We start from the raw sequence: 18,841 nt of genomic DNA, 5'->3' as shown, positions 1-18,841 counted from the left end.
ATAGCAACGAATGTGGCATGCGACGTGTTGTTTAACTCGAGTAGCACTGGTAATACTGGCTTCGGCGGATCGTCGTAGGTAGCTATATTATAACAAGCGTTCGAGATAAGCCGGTTAATTTTTAATCTCTCCAGAGTCGAATTCTTTTTACCCTTGAGACGAATATTTCTTCTATCAGGTATTAACGGTAGAAATGAAAATTCGCACGAACCATAATTTACTTACCGTAAATAGGCGTATTTATCGCATAATTGATAATTTGCTAAAGAACGATACCGGGTACGCGCAAGCTTGCGACGGTTGAATAGTTGTTTTTTTCTACCTTTGCGTATGCGGACACACGGTATTGTAAAGCGTTAATTCGAGCGGAAAGGCGTAAATATCGGAATATAGGAAGCTCGGAAGGGTAACCGCAATTTCATCGCTCGAGTCTCGAGTGCCTTCCTAAATGTTAAATTTCAGGCAGCGCGTAAGCCGCTCAGATTTATTATTTTTATTCCACTGGACTATTATGTCTCAGGTATTTCAGCGTGAACGCGATTCAGCGTGTGTCGTTGTTCCGATATTCTTTGTCCTTTCGTACGCCGATCCGTTTTACGCTGCTCTTTCTCTTTCTTCTCCGTTGCTCTGGCAGCTGGCCAGCCGGGAATTCGCCCAGGAAAATATGCGCGTGTAACAAGACGTTCTTCTCGGGCTCGGTGCACTGATCTTTTTGCGATTATCGCCTTCTGTCTCGAATTTTTTTCTTTTTTTTTTTTTAACTAAAATAACGTCGATACGTGAAACGCAAACGTATCGGACGTACGATAGATTAGACAAAGGCATCAGTCGGGTTTCGAACGAGATAAAATTACGATGAAGGATAATATTAAATTATCATAGATACCGAGGGAATAATATTACGAAACTGTGAAAGCAACGTTTGAGTAATTTTTACATTACAGCAGTAACGATTACGTTGCAGATGCGGTATGAAAAAATTGATCGTTGGAAAAAGTGCATGGAATATATCATGTAGAGATTATTCTTATTTAACATTAGATGTATCCGAGAAATTATGCGCGATTAAAGCTTTAATTGTGAAAACAGCATGCATCTACCCGATACGATAAAACACTCTCGCTTATCCGCAACGAAGATACCCTGCTCTAACTAATTGCCCATCTAACGGTCTGCTTCGCTGTGGAAACAATTCTTCTACGATAAAACAGTGTTGCTTCTAAAACGCTTTCACCTGTTCTTAGTTATAACTAGCTTTATAATTATGCATTCGGTTGTCGGTACTTGGAATAAACTTGTCAAACCGTTCGCCAAAACGATTCTCTAAGAATTTGATCAAACTATCTGTGGAGATGTGGAAAGGGATTGAAAGTTGGTTCTATAAATATATTCGAGTCCATTTCCTTAGTCAGCGTTAACAGGTTCGCAGTAAGTTGAATTCTCGTCGACTCTTGTCGATTCTCGTCGTCTCCGATCAATTAACCGCATAACGGATGGACGGCGACGACATCGAGTTGGATTCGTGGTCGAGCAATCGAATCGTCATTGCTTGCTTCATCGGCCGTTCCATTTAGGATCACCCGATGACGCGACACATTATAATTACGATGCTACGCCTCGAGTCTCAGTCCCTACCGTGCTATCGTCCTCGCTTGTTGCGCAAACCGACAGAACGTCCACTTGCAATTAATCGATCGACCGTGATTCGTCGTGCTTTTTACGCTACGTTTACCTGAACGTGAACACGTGCACGTCGAACGATACCAACGTGTAAAGCATTCGTAAGTTTGACCAGTATATCGGCGAATAGAAAATTCGATGACTCGAGGATTCTTAATTGCGCTATCGGTAAACATAAATACGTTTTGTCATACCTTATCGTTTCGATCATAAGCCACAAGCCTAAATTCGTGTTACTTCGCGATAGAAATATCTCTGTATAAATAGCTTTTCTCTATTTCTATCGCATAAATACGACGATCTGTCAATGTCTGACGTTCCATCTTTATCTTCGCACACAAGCGTAAGACGTGTAGAATTTCTATGCAGAAGAAAGATTCTGTTCTCGAAAGCCGCAATTGGCATCGGCCAAGCTGAACCAGGCTATCGACAGAATCGGTACCGGTTAAATGTGAACGCGTTACGTAAAATGTTTAATTATAAATACGCTTACCGTCCTCGTCGTCGAGGATCGTTGTCACTGTTGTCAGTTACGCAAAACCATGCGAAGGCTCGTTCACGATTGACAGGGCGAGGAACGGGTTAAATCGACCAGACCTCTGACGATCTTGGCATGGTTCGCGTCGGAAGCATAAAAATGCCGGAAACGGTTTTATCTAATCACCGTGCAAGAAGTGGAAGGGAAAGGTCTACACTTAGTCGACGATCCAAGTGTATCGTATGCTATCTCTAGATACCGATAAAAATAAACTGCCTCTTAAGCGTACCTCGTGGTGTCTAAATTTAATTCTACGTACAACGAGGCACGAAACTCGCGTTTTTCTGGATGATATTCGAACTCGAAGTTGATCCGTTGATTCATCTGCTTCGCAGACCCTACGATCTCGGTTCGCACGCAACGTCGTAACAGTTACGAAACGCTCGATACTAAGATTTTTAAGGCCACGTTCTCTTGGGGCTGTACGAGCAAAAACGTCTACCAAACGTAGGTACCGCGGATTTTCTCCGTTATCGATCGCTTTCACCGTTCGAACGATACTTGACATAACGACGCAAGAAAGTATCAAGTACTTTTCAAACGAAGGAGTTAATAAGAGCTATTATTACCTTTATACCCAACTATCGCATTGGTAAATATTATAAATCTACATACGATAATTCTCGTTAATACTCGTTGTAACATAGAACGATAATTTTTACGCGTAAAACTTTTACGTAATCTCGCGGTGTTGGATATTTAGGGAGCGCGGGATTTCCAACATTTTACAAGCAAGCTTCGATCGTTGGAAGATCGAAGCGAACCACGATGAATTCCTGTCGATTAGGCATAAACCACGACGCTCGAGGCGGTCGTTTCGTTCGTCAAAAAACTGCTGATTGTTCGAAAAGTTACCTCACAGTTGCCTAAGAAGTTAGTTTATACCGAATAACAGATCACCAAGTTACGTCACGATTCTTAAATATCTTGCAACATTCGTTCCGGGCTTGTGAATCGTGAGAGGATTTCTTCGGCTTCGGTTTCCTTATTACCTCGGCTTCGCTTTGATACATTTCTTCCACTTTCCTCTGATCGTTACATAAACGCTGTACATACTACGCTTTTGGAAATGATCGAAAATAAGATGAGAACGCTTCGAGACAAAGTAATTTTGGCTGGAAGCTGATTTTTTCCCAATTAATTATAAAAGCATGTTGTTTGTTTACGTACATGAAACTCGGAGAATGTTACGTACATTGTTCGAGTTTTATCGTACGTTAATGGCCTATGTACAATAGCACAGAGATGGAAATGTAAATAGAAGTTGGTAGATAACGAACGAACGAGGACGTAAAAGCAGTTGACGAAGCAGTTACTCTAGCTCGAAATAAATTAGATAGAAGGACAACAAGGATGAAGGAGAAAACATACGCATGCACACGCCGTCAGGTGCAAACAAAACGAATCGTTGGACGCTTAACCACAGCCAACTGGTTATCTTTATCGTAGAGAAACGGTGCGATCGTCCGTCTTGTGCCGTTTATCGCGGCTAATCTGTCGTTAGCGGTTTCCTAGGTTTCCTAAGGAGCGTGGTTCGTAAATTCTCTTACCAATCGCGTCGCAATACGATCTTCTTGGGTACGGTGCGTGCGCTCTTCCTAGATATCTGGATTCTCGGAACGTTATGACTCGAATTTTCACGGGAATTTCCGACCAGCCGGTTTTTCCTTTCGTCGTTTCATCGACGGGCGTGAGAAACGCGCGAACCTATAGCGAGAATGCTGGCAAAGAAAACCAAATCGCATTCTGACTCTGGTAAAGTTCAGCCGCAGTCGTAAAGGATCGACTTAGCATCGGTTCAAAGAATTGTATCCGCGATGAAGTTTTATGACGAAAGATTTCGAGTTTGATGGTCAATGACGATCTTGCGCGATGCGTAATACTGTTATTTGAAAGTGTCTTTCGCGTTTAGTAGATTCGATAGATTCGAGTAGATCGAAGTTTTCTTACTGCCTAAGCGCGTGAACGTTTATACGTTGCTTCTCTTTTAATAAACATTGCTTTCGCTAAACTCGCCGCATTCGTATTTATTCGAGGCTGTTACAAATACAGATTTAACATTTGCCTTACATCTTAGGTTAAGTTACGTGGATCGTCGCGATTCTTAAAGAAAAATAAATATGTGGTTAGGACTCGCGATGTGAATTTACGATGCGATTCAATTATGTATATATTTATTTATTTACCTTATAAGATGCGTAAGGATTTCATTCTGCGATCGACCATTGGAAAAACCATCAAACGATGGCATTCCTCGACGTTTCGCGCAAACTTTAAAGTAGAAACCTTCTATTATTCCTATAAAAAAAAAAAAAAAAAAAAATTAAGGCGAGGATAAAAAGACAAAGTATGTAAATGCATCTAATATCAGCGGCCATTAATATGTCAACTTTGATCGCCACTGACGTTCGAAAATTGTGGAAAGTTTACACGCGATTACATCGGAAAAAGGTCAATAGGAAAAAACGAATCAAACGACAACCTTCGAACTTCAAGCGAAAATTAAACGATCAACTGGAATCGTGTAAGGGGTTAGAAGAAGAAACGTTCTCTCTTCGTACGATATTTTTTGCTCTCTTCGTCCTACGATCGAACGATCACGATGAGTGATCACAAAAATTTGTCATTTATCAAGGTAGCCAGACATCGTTGCGAACATTTGTCATTTGCGCGTTGTTACGTTTTCAATGGAAAAACCGGACTGCTGTTCGAGTAGAAACGTTCACAGATAGATCTCTCTTTGACTAGATACCGTCATCCAGCGATACACCGCCAATTTTGTCATCCGTTTAACCGAGACTGAGTTCGATCCGAGACTCCAGGAGTCTCCTCCGATTCATCGTTCAAAGGAGAAACGAAAGGATCTTTTGCGATATTTGCGAGAAAATATCGATAATCAGTCGCGCGAGATTAATCTGGAATTATGCCGAAGATGGAGAAAAAGAACAAAGGCGGAAAAGAAGGAGAAGGGAAAGATAAAAAGAGAGATGGAAAGGGAAGTTACCTGTTAGCTTTAACAAAGCCGGGGCCAAATCAATATCGATATCAAATATTACGAAACAGTTGATATAATTGCTGCTCTTTTTGGACAATGTTCCTTTGTTTCGCCTGAAACTTTGTGCACCGAGTAACTTTATAGCGCATATCTTAGATACTGCGAAGCTTTTATATATCATCTGGTTGATACGATTTCCGTATTAATGACTCGATAGGAACACACTGTTGTAATTTTAGCGGTTACCATCTTAACCGCGATACATATTACGTCTATCCGTTTAAAGCGTCGGTATTTTCCAGCGATGTCCGTAGAACGGGAATACTTAGAGCTCTGAATAATATATTTAATCGTTAAAACACGATCTTCCTTATGGCCGATTGCTTGAAAATGTAAAAATCGTAATTTAAAAGTTGCAGCATAGAAAGTGTAAAAATGCATAAATGGAATCCAGTTATAGATGGAAGCTGGCGCGAAATATTCCACTGTATCGAAGTAAAATCATACGAGTCGTGATACGGAAAACTAATTCCTTTTATCCCGAATATAACGATCCCGAACCACCGAGAAAGGAAAGACAACCAAGTATGTATTCGCTGTTGCCTGGAAGCGGAAGCGGTTTGCGTTCGAGATAAGTAATTCTCTTCGACCATTCGGTCTAAGCTTTGCTTCGTCACCGAAAAGTTGACGACGATTTCTCTTTCGCCTCTTCGAGGGAATGCGTGTATAAACGTTTCGCGATTACCGTGCTGGAACGTTATTTTCGATTAACGATAAGAGACGCGAGAATCCGTCGATCCTACCGCGATGAAACTTTCTTGCAGCATGGTAAATGGTTTCATGATGGTGATCGAAGCTTTCCTAAATAAGGAGGCCATCTTTAAAATGCTCAAACTTAGAGAAGGATAGCAAGCGATTATAATAGTTTGAAATTTTCATGCAACTTCTGTACAGGTCGGCGTTGCAGACGTTGCACAAAGTGTCGAGTAAGGCACGCGAACAGAACTACTTCCTGGGTGGGCTGTCACACGACTGGGTCAGTTACTATGAGCAACGAATCGAGAGCGATCGCTCGTGTCTTAACGAGTGGCATACTATGGACAACCTGGAATCTCGAAGACCACCGTCGCCGGACAGCGTACGCACCAAGTAAGATCGTTAATTACCATCTCTGGTTACTTTATAGGATTATTCACGCCATACTGCTTATGTTAAAGCAAATTCATATGTTTTTTCGGCTCGACTAAAAAAGCGATATCCCCGAGTAAAGATTTCTTTTATCCCTGAAATATTGTAATGTGTAGGTTATTTCGGACATTTTGGCTTATTTCGTTTCTAAATGTGTATTCGTTGGCGACAGACCCAGAGAAAGGGACGAGACTGAGCGCGTGATCCGATCGACGTTGAAGGAGATCATGATGTCCGTGGACCTCGACGAGGTAACCTCGAAGTACATTCGAGGTCGTCTCGAGGAAGACCTCGACATGGATCTCGGGGAGTTTAAGCCATTCATCGATCAGGAGATGCTCACCATTCTGGGTCAGATGGACGCGCCGACTGAAATATTTGACCACGTTTATCTAGGAAGCGAGTGGAATGCAAGCAACTTGGAGGAGCTCCAGAAGAATGGGTGAGTCCCTCGAGATCCTTCCGTCCTTTTAGCTTTATCCGATTTGCAGTTGACCATTCTGTCCGTTTAAGCTTGCGCTGTTTACTCGAGAACGACTTCATTTTTGCAATTATAGTAGAGTAACTTTAAATTCGAATATATCGTAATAACGATCTATCTCGTACAAATATTCGTTCCATCGTTATCGAACCGTCAAGAACAAGTTTGGCTACGTACAAATTGATAATAATTCACGATTATCTCTGAATAATCTTTCCTATACTAAATATTCTTTACTTTCCAGTGTCAGGCATATCCTGAACGTAACTCGAGAGATCGACAACTTCTTCCCCGGGATGTTCACGTATTTGAACGTACGCGTGTATGACGACGAAAAGACCGATCTGCTGAAGCACTGGGACGATACGTTCAAATACATCACGAAAGCAAAGAAAGAAGGTTCGAAAGTGCTGGTGCACTGTAAAATGGGAGTGTCAAGATCTGCCTCGGTAGTGATCGCGTACGCGATGAAAGCGTATAACTGGGACTTCTCTCAAGCCTGGAAGCACGTAAAAGAGAAACGGAACTGCATCAAACCTAACAACAGCTTCCTGTTGCAACTGGAGACCTATCAGGGTATACTGGACGCGATGAAAAACAAAGAGAAGCTTCAGAGGTCCAAGTCGGATACGAACTTGAAGTCTCCTACGTCGACGAAAGATCAGTCGAAGAAAGAGGAAAAGTCCGGCAACGTGGACAATGATTTGCAAACTGTATCGGGCTTTGAATTAAAAAAGACCAGCCAGAGGCCGAAAAGTTGGTCGCCGAATGTGAAAATCAGCGAAACCATGTTGCCTTCTGGTACGTTTACTACTCGTTTAATTCCATTTTATTGAATTTCGCATGCTATTTTTATAATTACGTTTATATTGTAATCTCGAACTCGACCCGTTTCCGTTCCCTTTTAGTTCCTCTTTCGCAGTCCCTCGAAAGCATCGATAAGACAGGAAGCACGGAAGTGACCAGAGAGGAGCTGCTACGGTCCAGCAACCAGAAGACCAGTATGTCGCAGGAAGCTCGAAACGTTTTGATGCCATGCGGCAACGGACAATCCTACAGCGTATCTCAAAACAAAATCGTCCACCTACCAGGTCCCTCGCCAGACACTCCGACCGTGAAGAACCGAATTAGCAAGTTAGAAACGCAGCAGGGTCAAAGGAGAAAGGGATTGGTGCTGAACCTGACGAATCAATTCGAAGCAGTCAGCAGCAAGCCATCTTCTCCGAGTTCTGATTCAGACGGCGGGAAACCGTTGCCACAGAGTCCGATCTCTGAACTGAACGAGAACGGACTCGGTATACAGAAGCCTTCGTCGGAAGCTTCGTCTACGGTGGCAGTGAAGCAAAGCGTGTGGGATCCCGGCGAGAAACAAAGCAAGAGAACGGAACTCGGTAGTAATAGTGAATGTCTAGTCTGGACTGCATCATCGTCCGATGCAACATGTACTAATTCGTGTAGTAACGCTAAGACTAACAGAGAAGTGAGTGCGGAGAGTGAGTGTATCGCGACAACCACGACAACGACAACGACGACAGTGTATCCTGGTACGTTAACGCGAAAGACCAAGAAGGACGGAGACCCGTTTAGTACGCACGTTGACCGAGTGTTCGATCGCGAAGAAAGGCAAGGCGAGCCGGTTACGAGAGACTCTCCGAGCCGACAGAGCTCTTGGAGCAGTTACGACAGTGCCGTAGTCCTCGACAACAATTCGGTGCACAGCTCTTGGGCCACGTTGCCGTCGAGGAATAGTTCTTGGGGCTCGTACGACATGCGGCCTTCGGATCTGCTCGGACCCAGTGGCCTCTTCCCTTACGACAAGGAGGAGATACCTTGGCATCCAGGCACGGTGAAACGTACCAAGCAAAAGCTCGAGGAGAACACCAGCTCGGGGACGGTGAAACGCGTGTGCACGCAAAATTCCGACACGGAAGAGAAAGACAGATTACCGGTCGAGGAAGAATCGTACAATCCGGTACTTCTTCATCATACTGCGTCGCCAACGCCACGAAGGAGGGATTCCTCGCCTAGCCAGGAACAACACGGTTTGAAGGTAGATCCTGTTAGAAATTCTCCAAGTCCTATCAGAGGAATAGACATCTCACCAGCGTCGATTCGTCAAGTTGGAAGACTATCGACGAGCGCTCCGGCGCCATCTTCTCTCTCTTCGGACTCGGACTTACCCCTATCCTTGAGATCCTGCAGGTCAGAGAGCGAAACATCCAGCCCGTGCGTGGTCAACACTACTCAGTGTCTTTCGGTGAAGCAACACAAGATGGTGTTGGAGAATCTGAGCAACAAGTCTATATTTAACAAACGTTGTCTGTCGGTCGACGACTCGCCAGACACCGAGTGTCCACGAAGTACCTCCGGTATCGTAAAGAATCTCAAGAAGGAATTCGAGGCGAAGTCGACGAAGCCGGAAAAGAGTCCGGAGAACAGCTTCGAGAACGACTCGCCGATTACGGTTTGTCGGCCGAAAAGGGACGTGAAGATCAGAAGCTTGCCCTCCTCGCCGGTGATTCCCCACAACGAATCGAAGATTCAAGCCCCGTCCGAGATCAAAGAGAAAGAGAAGTCGAGCGTCGACTCGACGACGGCTTCTCAGGACAACTTGGAAGACAGGTCGGTGAGAGTTTTGGTTGGTAAGTACGAGGTGAAGCCCGAATCCAGAAAGTCCTCGGAGATCCAGCTGCGTGTGCACAAAGACAAGGATTGGGAGTCGATGGACTCGCAACACAGCAACAAGTCGAAAATTGGTGTAGAATATAGTAGGAGGTCTGCACCGATCATGATTAACAATCATTCGTCTGCTCCTCTGTTCAATGAAGCGCCGGAAGCACCTGGCAGGCCACCAGTCCCATCGGCTGGTGTTGTGGCAGCTAGTAAGAAGCAGCAACAGCACGGCAGGACGCATCCTCTTGCCAGGCTGCAGGTCAGGCCTAGGCACAGCAGTCCGGTTTACAACACCATGTAAAAAAGGAAAAAAAGGGAAACGTTTACGCGTTTGATTGTTTCTCTCTCCCATTGAGTCGAATCTAAGCGCTCGTACCTGAATGCATGGGTATGTTGCGTTGTCGTGGCCACGATGTGAAACTGTGTGATCTCTATTTGATGCCAACGAGTCGAGGATCGTTTCTCTTCGAGCTCGACGACTAAATCGACGGGGACACAGGATTTTTCTATAGATTCGTTTCCCACCATCTCTTCGATGTACAATTCTAATCTTTGCGAGAACGTCCTATACTATGCTGTGCGACGATACGACAGAGCACCCGTATTTTTTCGATGCTTCTTCAAACGGACACGGTGTACAAGCTTCTCGTATCATCTACCTGGCAAAGCCATGCTTTTTTGTGTGTACGTGTTTGCGCGCGTGTGTGTGTGTGTGAGAGAGAGAAAGAGAAAGAGAGAGAGAGAGAGAGAGAGAGAGAGAGAGAGAGCAAAATCATTTGCGATGTTTTTGTGTTCGTTAGCTTTAGTGTTATTGTTGGAGCAAAATTTACACGGTTTGTATTCTTTAATTCCTGTACGAGCAATTATTAATTATTTGCGATGTCGAAGAACAACCCGAATAATAGCTTCTGAAAACTCTACGTTTTGTCCAAATTTTTAGGTAGAAATTAATGTGAATTAGAAATTAATTGTATTTATCACCGCCATCCTATTTAAACGCTACATATTATGTATTCGTCCAGCAGAGTATGTTCGCGTGAAATATTTAATAAGCAGTTTGATAAGCAGATACATAGTTGATAAGCAATGTGAAAATGAAAAAGGAAGAAAGACAAAAGAGAAACGACCAGTTTCTACGTTGGTATAGATTTCAAGGGATATCGAAAAGATACAAGTGCCTTGTCCTACCGTCAACGACTGTATACATATAATTGTAGAAAGGCACGTTCAAGGTCCTTCAACGTTTTATGTTCCTTCTTCGTCAGACGTGTCCTTGGCCTGCTCTTAATTAGTTCAATTATTTTTTAAGCTGGAAATGCAACAATTCTCGGAGGACGCGGAAAACACTGTTATTCCTACGACGTGTCGTCACTTAATAGACCTAATATGGGCTTGGAATCAAACGTGATGTGTTGTGTATGCGGGGATGTTGCGCAGAAGTTGGAGCCAGCGTGTTCTTGAATCGTGACAAGATAGCGTCGGCTCCGGTCAGGCTGTGAACGAAAGGTCCGGGCCTCGCGTTATGTACTAAAATATCGCACTGACTCCTCCTTCTGCTGTCTACGTTGTGATCGCCGAGGCGTATGCAAGATACAGATTCTATACATATAAAGAGACACACCTCGGAACGACGACGTGTAACGTTTAAGCTGTACTGTTTAGTATTTTAGAGCGAACGATGTGATTAGAATGGTGCACAGTATGCGAGGAGAGACGAAAGTAGCAACCGCGCCCCCCTCCCCCCCTCCCTCCGCCCCGCTCCACTCCCCTTTATCCCGAGGGGAGCTGCCTCGAATCGTTCGAACGATTCGATCTTCTACTCTCTTTATACTCATGTCAGTTTGTATATCGTGTGTAAAGCATCGTCGCGCGAATCCAATTTTTTTCTTGTACATTTCATTTTCGCTTTTCAGTTCGATCGTCCTGTCTTGTTTCTTCTTCTATTCTTCTCTTTCTGTTCCCATTTCTCCTCTTTATACTCTTTGCTCCTTCTCCTCTTTTTCTTCATCCTCCAGTGACGATAATTGTTTATCGAAGATTTTACCGTAATTGCAACTTGAGAAAGTACAATGAGAAACGCGGCTCGATATCAACGTTCGTCGTTCTTAAACATATCATCGGACCGTTTATTCTTATTTGCATTCGCAAAGCCATGTCGACCAATTTTATACTACTGTCCTAATATCGATGATGATGATGATGATGATGATGACGACGACGACGATGATGATGAAGATGATCGGCGATAATGACGATGATGACTATGATGATGTTGATGATGAAGATGATTGATGGTGACGATGGTGATGGTAATGATGATGATTATTATTATTGTTGATGATGATAGTGATGACGATGAAGGTGATTGATGGTGATGATGGTGATGATGATGGCAATGATGATGATTATGATGATGGTGATGATGATGACGGTTGTGGTGGTGATGGTGATGATGATGATGAATGCGAGGCTCATTTTTTGATAAGATGCACCGCGACCACTGTGTGCGTAGAAATATATTTTATTACTGAGATAATTTTGCGGATAATTTTCTCATACGTGTTCTAACCACTGTTCGTTCTTCCTCGGACGAAACAGATCCGGGGTGTGAAACGATCCTGAGACCGAATACTACTGAAAAACTGTAACACATTAAGTTAGAATAAAAATGTTACATTGCCAATGCTGTGCTTTACGACTGATATTCAGCACGAAACTGATTATTCGTTAGATCGTTTCCTTCTTCTTTGTGGCTTCACGGTGATATTCTTTTCGAGCTGGGTGTACCATCGGTGGCTCGTATCGTTATTTTCGAAAATTTTCTCGAATATCGATGTCACTGCGCGACGTTAAACACTGGAACGTACCAGTCGACTTAAAAATTATTATTTTCGCTAACAGGAATTATTTTGCTTCTAAAGAATAAGATAGCTGTTCAACGTGTTCAGGTACAGATAGCGTTAATGTGCTAAACTAGTTTATATAATTTATACAATTCCGATACGGAAAGAAACCAAAAATTTCTCTTCGTAAATTATCTTCATGATGAAAGAAATAAAGAAAATGTACGCTGTTCGAATTATACTATTTCTTAAGTGCATATCTAGCATCTAATGTTGTAATTACAAACTAGAAAAAGAAAACGTCGATTCGCTTTCGTGGCAGAGTTTAATTTTCACGGACGAGACACAGAACGACCGAAGAAAGATCGAACGATCAACTTGGTTGCGCGTCTATCTCGAATATCCGCTTGCCAGCACAGAACGCAAGTTGCGGTACGACGGAGATGGTCCTCGTTTTCTTTGCGTGCTTTGGGTTTACCGGGCCAATGTCCAAGCTGTACGTACCACCTCTTAAATTCCTGATCATCGCCAACGTCTGTCGAAAAAATAATCGTCGTCGTCATCATCTGCGTAACGAGTATACTCGACGGAAGGGATATAGTCAGGTTATTTAAAAATACGACGTTCTTTTATCCGTACGAGTATGTGAAAGTTTCACGATGCGTCGATCATATCTTGTTCGACTTACTAATTGTCAACTTTTTTCCGCAAATTATTATGTAATTCTATAGGTTTGAATTTCATTGGATTAATCAAAATCTATTTCTAAAATATCAGATGTACAGAATGTTGGCACTTTGATTTTAGTTAAATTTTGGCAGTGATCATTTTTAAAAATAATTTTAGATTTCACGCGATGAAGAGATCAAAACTATTTTCAAATTCATACCTGTTATCGTTTTTATGTTACATGTTACATAGATGTGTGAACGAAGCGTGTAATATATGAAAGTGCCAGATTCCAAATCTTGGTGCACGTTTAATGTTTTATATACTATTGTCTTATTTATCGCTGTATACTAGAAAATATGGAATATCGACAGGAGGCTTCCGATACTTTGAAAACTTCCGATTCTTTCGGAACTTGTGATTAAACTTTGAAGACTCAACAGCCTTAAGAATCAAAGCATGTTCGAAGTGTTCCGATTTTATGCCGCGTGTACATACACATGCATATGTGTACGCATTCAGAACGCATCGCTATAGTTCTGAATTTAGACGCGGATTAATATTTTAATTTACGACTTGACTATATCGTTTCTACCGACTGTGCACTGCGAGCGAACGAAATTCGTGCGAGAAATCTGTATTTACGGCGTGAGATCGCAAGTCGATCACTCTGAAGAGATTGGTATCCGTGCCACCGCAAGCGATGAACATGTTCGACACGTATTTGCCACAGTAGAGCAGGGAAGGATAGCTGTCGGGTTCCAAGGAAGCAAGCAACTTTCCGCTACCGTAGTCCCACAATTGTATGGGATTCTCTCTTTGCCACGCGCACGACAAAATCTGTTCGTAATATAGTTGTTTGTTAATAAAAATGAAAAAGTGAAGAGAACACCCGCAACGTCTGATTCCCAAGCGAAAGATTAGCACGTGTAGCGGTATTCTGTTCTTTTAATAATTTCTAAAGATTCTTCTTACACGTTACGTTTTATTTTTCATTCGAACACCTTTCGTTTAGGTGGTAAACCAAGAGGTTGAGAATTACAAGCGAGAGATTGTTGCATGATGACGGCTTAATCCCGGTAGGGTGAGTGTTGGGTCAATTTGGCTCATTTTTTTCCAGTATGTATATAGAAATTTAATGTTACACGTTGAAAAATTTGGCGATTCTTTTGCTAATTTAAAAGATGCGTTCCTCTTATCTTTCTAATTTAACTATCTCTATAAACAGTATTAATGCATTTTTGCTTTCTTGCGTTGTTGGAACAATATTCAAATAATTTATGGATAAATATTTCGAATTTTTGTATCCACTTTGACGGAATTACATCGTATGATTTTGTAAATCGGAGAAAGACTATAGCTGCTTTTTCGACGCTATGTTACTGCCAAACATAATTGCACTCTTTCTTACGTAGAACTGTGGATTTTGGTGCGATAAATCAATTTTTCTCGTTGATCTGTACGTAAAACTAAACTATTGTTAAAATGTGATCGCTGACGAATAAATCGAACAAGAAATTACAGTACCGCATATTTTTGTATGCAAAACAATGAGAAACGTCGATTTATATTCGAGAAGAATAATAATGTTACTGTCCGAAGAAAAGATGCGATATTTACAATACATAGACATTTGGAAAATATGTATACTGCCCTCTTTTAATGTTTTTCTACTCTCGTCTCTTGGGTGAAAAGGAACTGTAGAATCATCTTTTCTATATCAAGTAATATTAAATCAAACTGACCCACCGTTTACCGTACGAGAATCGACAATTGTAAAATATAAATTATCCGATACGGCGAACGATTTCCGATTCGTTGAGAAAGTGAACGCGACTAAAAGCGTATCGAGAGAGCGGATGCGTGGTTTCAGGACCAGAATTTGGTTTCAAAAAACGAACTCCTACAATTTTTATATACTTGCCGTGTGAATAAGAACGTGTTAAGGTGGATATAATTGGACTTTGAATTCTGGATATAAATATGCGTACCTCTCTTCCATTCCTACTGATATCGAGCCCATCGCCGCACATATGCACACCCGATATTCTCCTGAGTGCGTACGGTTGCCTGGTGTCCCAAAATTGAATAGTATTGTCCCAACCACCGCTTATCAGCTCGTGTGCCGATCTGGGGTTGAAACACGCGCTGAACACTCTAGATTTATGACCGTCCATGGCTTCCAATGACTCGCTAGAATGTAATAGAAATAAATAAACAAGAGAAGAGAACGTACAAGAAGGAAATATTTGTATGTTAAACTTCTATCGGGATTCGAAGAGATGTTGTTAATAGAAAGAGGGTGAAGCAAGTTGTAGCGAATAAAATTTTAGCCAACCGTGAACACCGAACACCGCTAAAAAGCATGTTTTTCTCTACACAGATCGAAAAATTTATTTTTCTATCGTTGGATAAGATCGTACAAATTGAAACGATCGTAAACTGGAATCATTCTAAATAACTATTAGCGAAACTACGGTTTGTAAATAGGAACGAACGTTGGCTATTGTCCGCGTGGCGGGTAATCGCGTTTAAGATCGTCGCTGAGTCGTTCCGTTTGTAAATGAAACGTAACTGAAGAGAACGCGAATAGAACGCGTCATAAGAAACATTACCTACATTATCTAACGCGCGAAAACGTATTCGCTTCTCCTTATAACGATTATTTTATACCTACCGTGATAAGAATATCGATAACGATAGCAAGATTTTACTTTATTTTCCTTTTTACCGATCCTCTGTTAGTACCGTTTCTTATTATTTCTTCTATCGATACTACCGTACATATTAATAGAAATCAGAGAAAAACGTTAGACGAAGGATTCTTCGTTATGTGTCTTTGGAAGTTGTGGACCACTCGCGATACGAGCGACGAAGAAATGAATTTTATATCAAGTTAAATGTGTCGTAGCGGAGCGATCAATCTATCTGTTTAACTAGGAAATCTACTGTCAGTGGACACCTGGTGCGAGTTTATTTGATTCGAAGCGACCCTGAGCAGTTAGTCTTGATCAGGAACGAGCTACAATCACGTTTAACGAGATCAAGGTGACTTTGAAGTCTTCCACTCTCTAGGACGTTGTTAGAAGGCGTAGATCTGTCGAAACAAATTGATTTTGATCTAAAACATTTGAATCGTCCGTAGAGATTGTCGTACCCAATGATCAACAAATATACACAGCTCTATAGCATCATTGTATATCGATTGTATATAGAACTGCTTAATTCGTTGTCATATCTAAATTATCGCATCCTAAATTATACGGAATATCGAAAGATAATTTAAAAACAACGAAAACCTTGAAATACTGTTTTTACATTTTGGTTTTCCACTGCAACCAAGACAATAATGATGAAATATATTTCAATAATGATAGGAAACCTTGCGTGAAATACTCTTTCCTGCATCTTGGTTTCTTCGTCGTAAAGAATAAGCTTCGCATCGTCGCCTAAAGTTAGGAACTTTGGCAGACGAAAATGGTAAGCTAAACCCAGCACCTGCCTCTTTTCCCGTATCGTGTAAAGACACTGTGAAGTCGGATAATGCCAGCATTTGACGCAGCCATTAGCATCTGGACCAACGAAATATGGTAAAAGGAGAAAGAACCGAGCGAAAAATTAATCCTTTATCGCTTGACAGAAATATTATAAAAAGTAAACGGACGATGAGTACTAACAGGTTGCAAGGACGGTACGCGAGATCGGATGAGATTTGTGCACAGGTCTGTGCTTAATCGCGGTCGTCGGACTTGGTTTCTGTATCATTTCAGTGTCATGCAGCGTCAACACTTCGTCCGATCTGGTCTTGTACAATTTTACCGAACCATCCATCAGGCCAGCCGCCAAAAAGTCATAGGTCTCCGTGTAACAAATGCAAAGAATATCTTGCCCGACCTCTCTAAAACAATATCCTTTTATCGGTTAAAGTTTTATCGGTCGAAATTTCGATAAAATAAACTTTGCATCGTTAAATTTTCGTTAATCCTGAAAACATTGCCTTCTGGCAATTTTTATTAATCGTTGTTAAGCCAATTATTATTAATTACTCGACGCGTTGCTTGCCATTTCTTAAGAGCAGCGAAATGCTTGTTAACGAATGATTCTATAATCGACGATAATTTATACGAAAACAAACGAATCTTTAACGGTTAAATTTCGAAAAATTTCTGTTTAAATTTAATTTATTAGAATACGATGCCAAAAATGTTCTCTTAAATCGCAAATAAGCGCAATTAGTTTCAAATAACTTACTGCGTCTCTTTTATTTTTGTTTAAAGGAAATTTTGCATACATTTGTCTAACGACAGTTACGTTGTCATCCATATACATTCGTTCTTGATCCATTATGATTATTATTGCTTTCGGCAAGGCTGGCTCGACTTCATCGACACTATTAATAACATACAGGTAACAAATTACCACAAAATATAATAAATTCCACTATTACATATTGCTTGGATAGATAAATAACGATCACGAATGAATCAGGATAATAAAATGTGCAAAACGATATTCAGAATTTTAAATAAACGATGCACTGTATAATAATATGCAACATGCTGTTGAACATGATTTACGGATAAATCCTGTCGTTAGAGTGAAATGAACGTACCATTGCAGATGGAATTGAACTTAGAACTTTGTTTTCGACGTTCTATTCGGTGGCAAGGCATTCATGCTATTACGTTTATTACGTATATTAGTTTTAAACTCATCTTTTATCGCCACTTAACGAATTTGAGGCTATATTTTCCCCATGTTCAAAGTGACGATCAGTTTTGGAAAACTTCAACCGCGTGTTTCAGAATTGTTCTTCCTTCGATTCTATAAATCCGATACGTTATATTTACAGTCGTTTCGAATCGTATAAAACGCAGCGTGGTATTAATTTTTCGTCATTCCGTTATTATTCTAAATTCTTGGATTCTTTAAAGAAAAGTTTTTCGAAAATACACAACGATCGTATACGTAGTTAATTTAAAAACAATATGGGTAGTAGTCACCTTTCTTATCGATATTGGATAAGAAAGTTTCCTAGTACGTACGTTGGTACATATCACCGACTTACAATTACCAATTAGTCACTGGTACGTATGTAATTTCATCGACTAATTGACTCTCGTCAGAGGACTAACGTATCTGGTAATTTTTCCTATGATTAGTTACGATGGTAACGTCACGTAACGTTTCGTGTCGTCGAAAGTAAATTTTAAATTTTAATGTACATTCATAAGAACATAATCTCCGTTACATTTTCCTCCGACTGAAGATCGAATTTGACACCCATTCATAACACACGCATATAAATATACCAGCTTGGAATACAAATATTTACCGCGTTTGATCATTTGCAAATATTTGTTCGATCGAATAGGTCAAACTATCGTTGGTGTTTAGTTGATTTAAATCGAACATATGAATAACAGTTTTGCATTGATGTTAAAAGTAGTTGTCAAAAAGTCGCCATCCAACAGATGAAAAGAATATAAATAAACTACTATATTTATGTACAGAATACATATATATATAATATTCTGTACATAAATAAATAAATAAATATATATATATATATATATAATGTTCAAAATAACGTACTCGATAAGTATGTATGTATATTTAACGAGATAAACAAATTTCTATCTAAATATCTATAAAAATTCAAAGTTTAAGATAATAACATTAAATTGCCGCAATCCTTTCGAAAGAATAATGGACATATTCGAACGAAAGTAGAGAAAAACCGAAGAAAAGCTATGATAATCGTTGATAAGGGA

The 18,841-nt window shown here is 40.9% G+C and overlaps 2 protein-coding genes across 10 annotated transcripts in view; one reads left to right on the top strand and one right to left on the bottom strand.

The window, feature by feature from the left end:
• The window catches only part of Ssh (Protein phosphatase Slingshot), a 73,254-nt gene extending 61,016 nt beyond the window's left edge, over positions 1-12,238 (top strand). For 5 of the 6 annotated variants that reach the window (XM_072004383.1, XM_072004382.1, XM_072004384.1 and 2 more), the window contains 4 exons: positions 6,168-6,362; positions 6,574-6,843; positions 7,127-7,683; positions 7,791-12,238. In XM_072004383.1, the coding sequence (XP_071860484.1) occupies positions 6,168-6,362; positions 6,574-6,843; positions 7,127-7,683; positions 7,791-9,856 (3,088 nt within the window). In that variant the 3' untranslated portion in view covers positions 9,857-12,238. Of the gene's footprint in view, positions 1-1,407; positions 1,782-6,167; positions 6,363-6,573; positions 6,844-7,126; positions 7,684-7,790 lie in introns of those variants that run through there. The other variant, XM_072004388.1, reaches the window with a different exon arrangement.
• Positions 12,239-12,502: 264 nt separating this feature from the next.
• On the bottom strand, positions 12,503-18,262 carry LOC139987765 (uncharacterized). Of its 4 annotated transcripts, XM_072004390.1 has the most exons (4): positions 18,071-18,262; positions 15,059-15,260; positions 13,713-13,907; positions 12,503-12,933 (listed from the first exon to the last, which is right to left on the bottom strand). In XM_072004390.1, the coding sequence occupies exons 2-4, from the start codon at positions 15,242-15,244 to the stop codon at positions 12,772-12,774; spliced, it is 543 nt and encodes a 180-aa protein (XP_071860491.1). In that variant the 5' UTR covers positions 15,245-15,260; positions 18,071-18,262; the 3' UTR covers positions 12,503-12,771. The 4 variants fall into 4 exon arrangements, with proteins under 4 accessions (XP_071860491.1, XP_071860490.1, XP_073967849.1 ...); XM_072004389.1 differs by lacking the exon at positions 18,071-18,262 and having other exon boundaries at positions 15,059-15,456; XM_074111748.1 differs by lacking the exons at positions 13,713-13,907; positions 18,071-18,262 and having other exon boundaries at positions 15,059-15,456.
• Between the last annotated feature and the right edge of the window lie 579 nt (positions 18,263-18,841).

This window comes from Bombus fervidus, chromosome 5, assembly GCF_041682495.2.
Source record: "Bombus fervidus isolate BK054 chromosome 5, iyBomFerv1, whole genome shotgun sequence".
Taxonomy (NCBI): Eukaryota; Metazoa; Arthropoda; class Insecta; order Hymenoptera; family Apidae; genus Bombus; species Bombus fervidus.
Note: the sequence above shows the minus strand (reverse complement) of the source record. Positions and strands in the feature narration are given on the sequence as shown.

What these genes read in the sequence shown, in the direction of transcription:
- LOC139987765 (XM_072004390.1), bottom strand. Translation starts at nt 15,244, where the DNA reads ATGGACGGTCATAAATCTAGAGTGTTCAGCGCGTGTTTCAACCCCAGA. An exon ending in TCAGTAGGAATGGAAGAGAG is followed by an intron (nt 13,908 to 15,058) that starts GTACGCATATTT and finishes TATTACGAACAG; the next exon opens with ATTTTGTCGTGCGCGTGGCA. An exon ending in TCGACTTGCGATCTCACGCC is followed by an intron (nt 12,934 to 13,712) that starts GTAAATACAGAT and finishes TTTTTTCGACAG; the next exon opens with ACGTTGGCGATGATCAGGAA.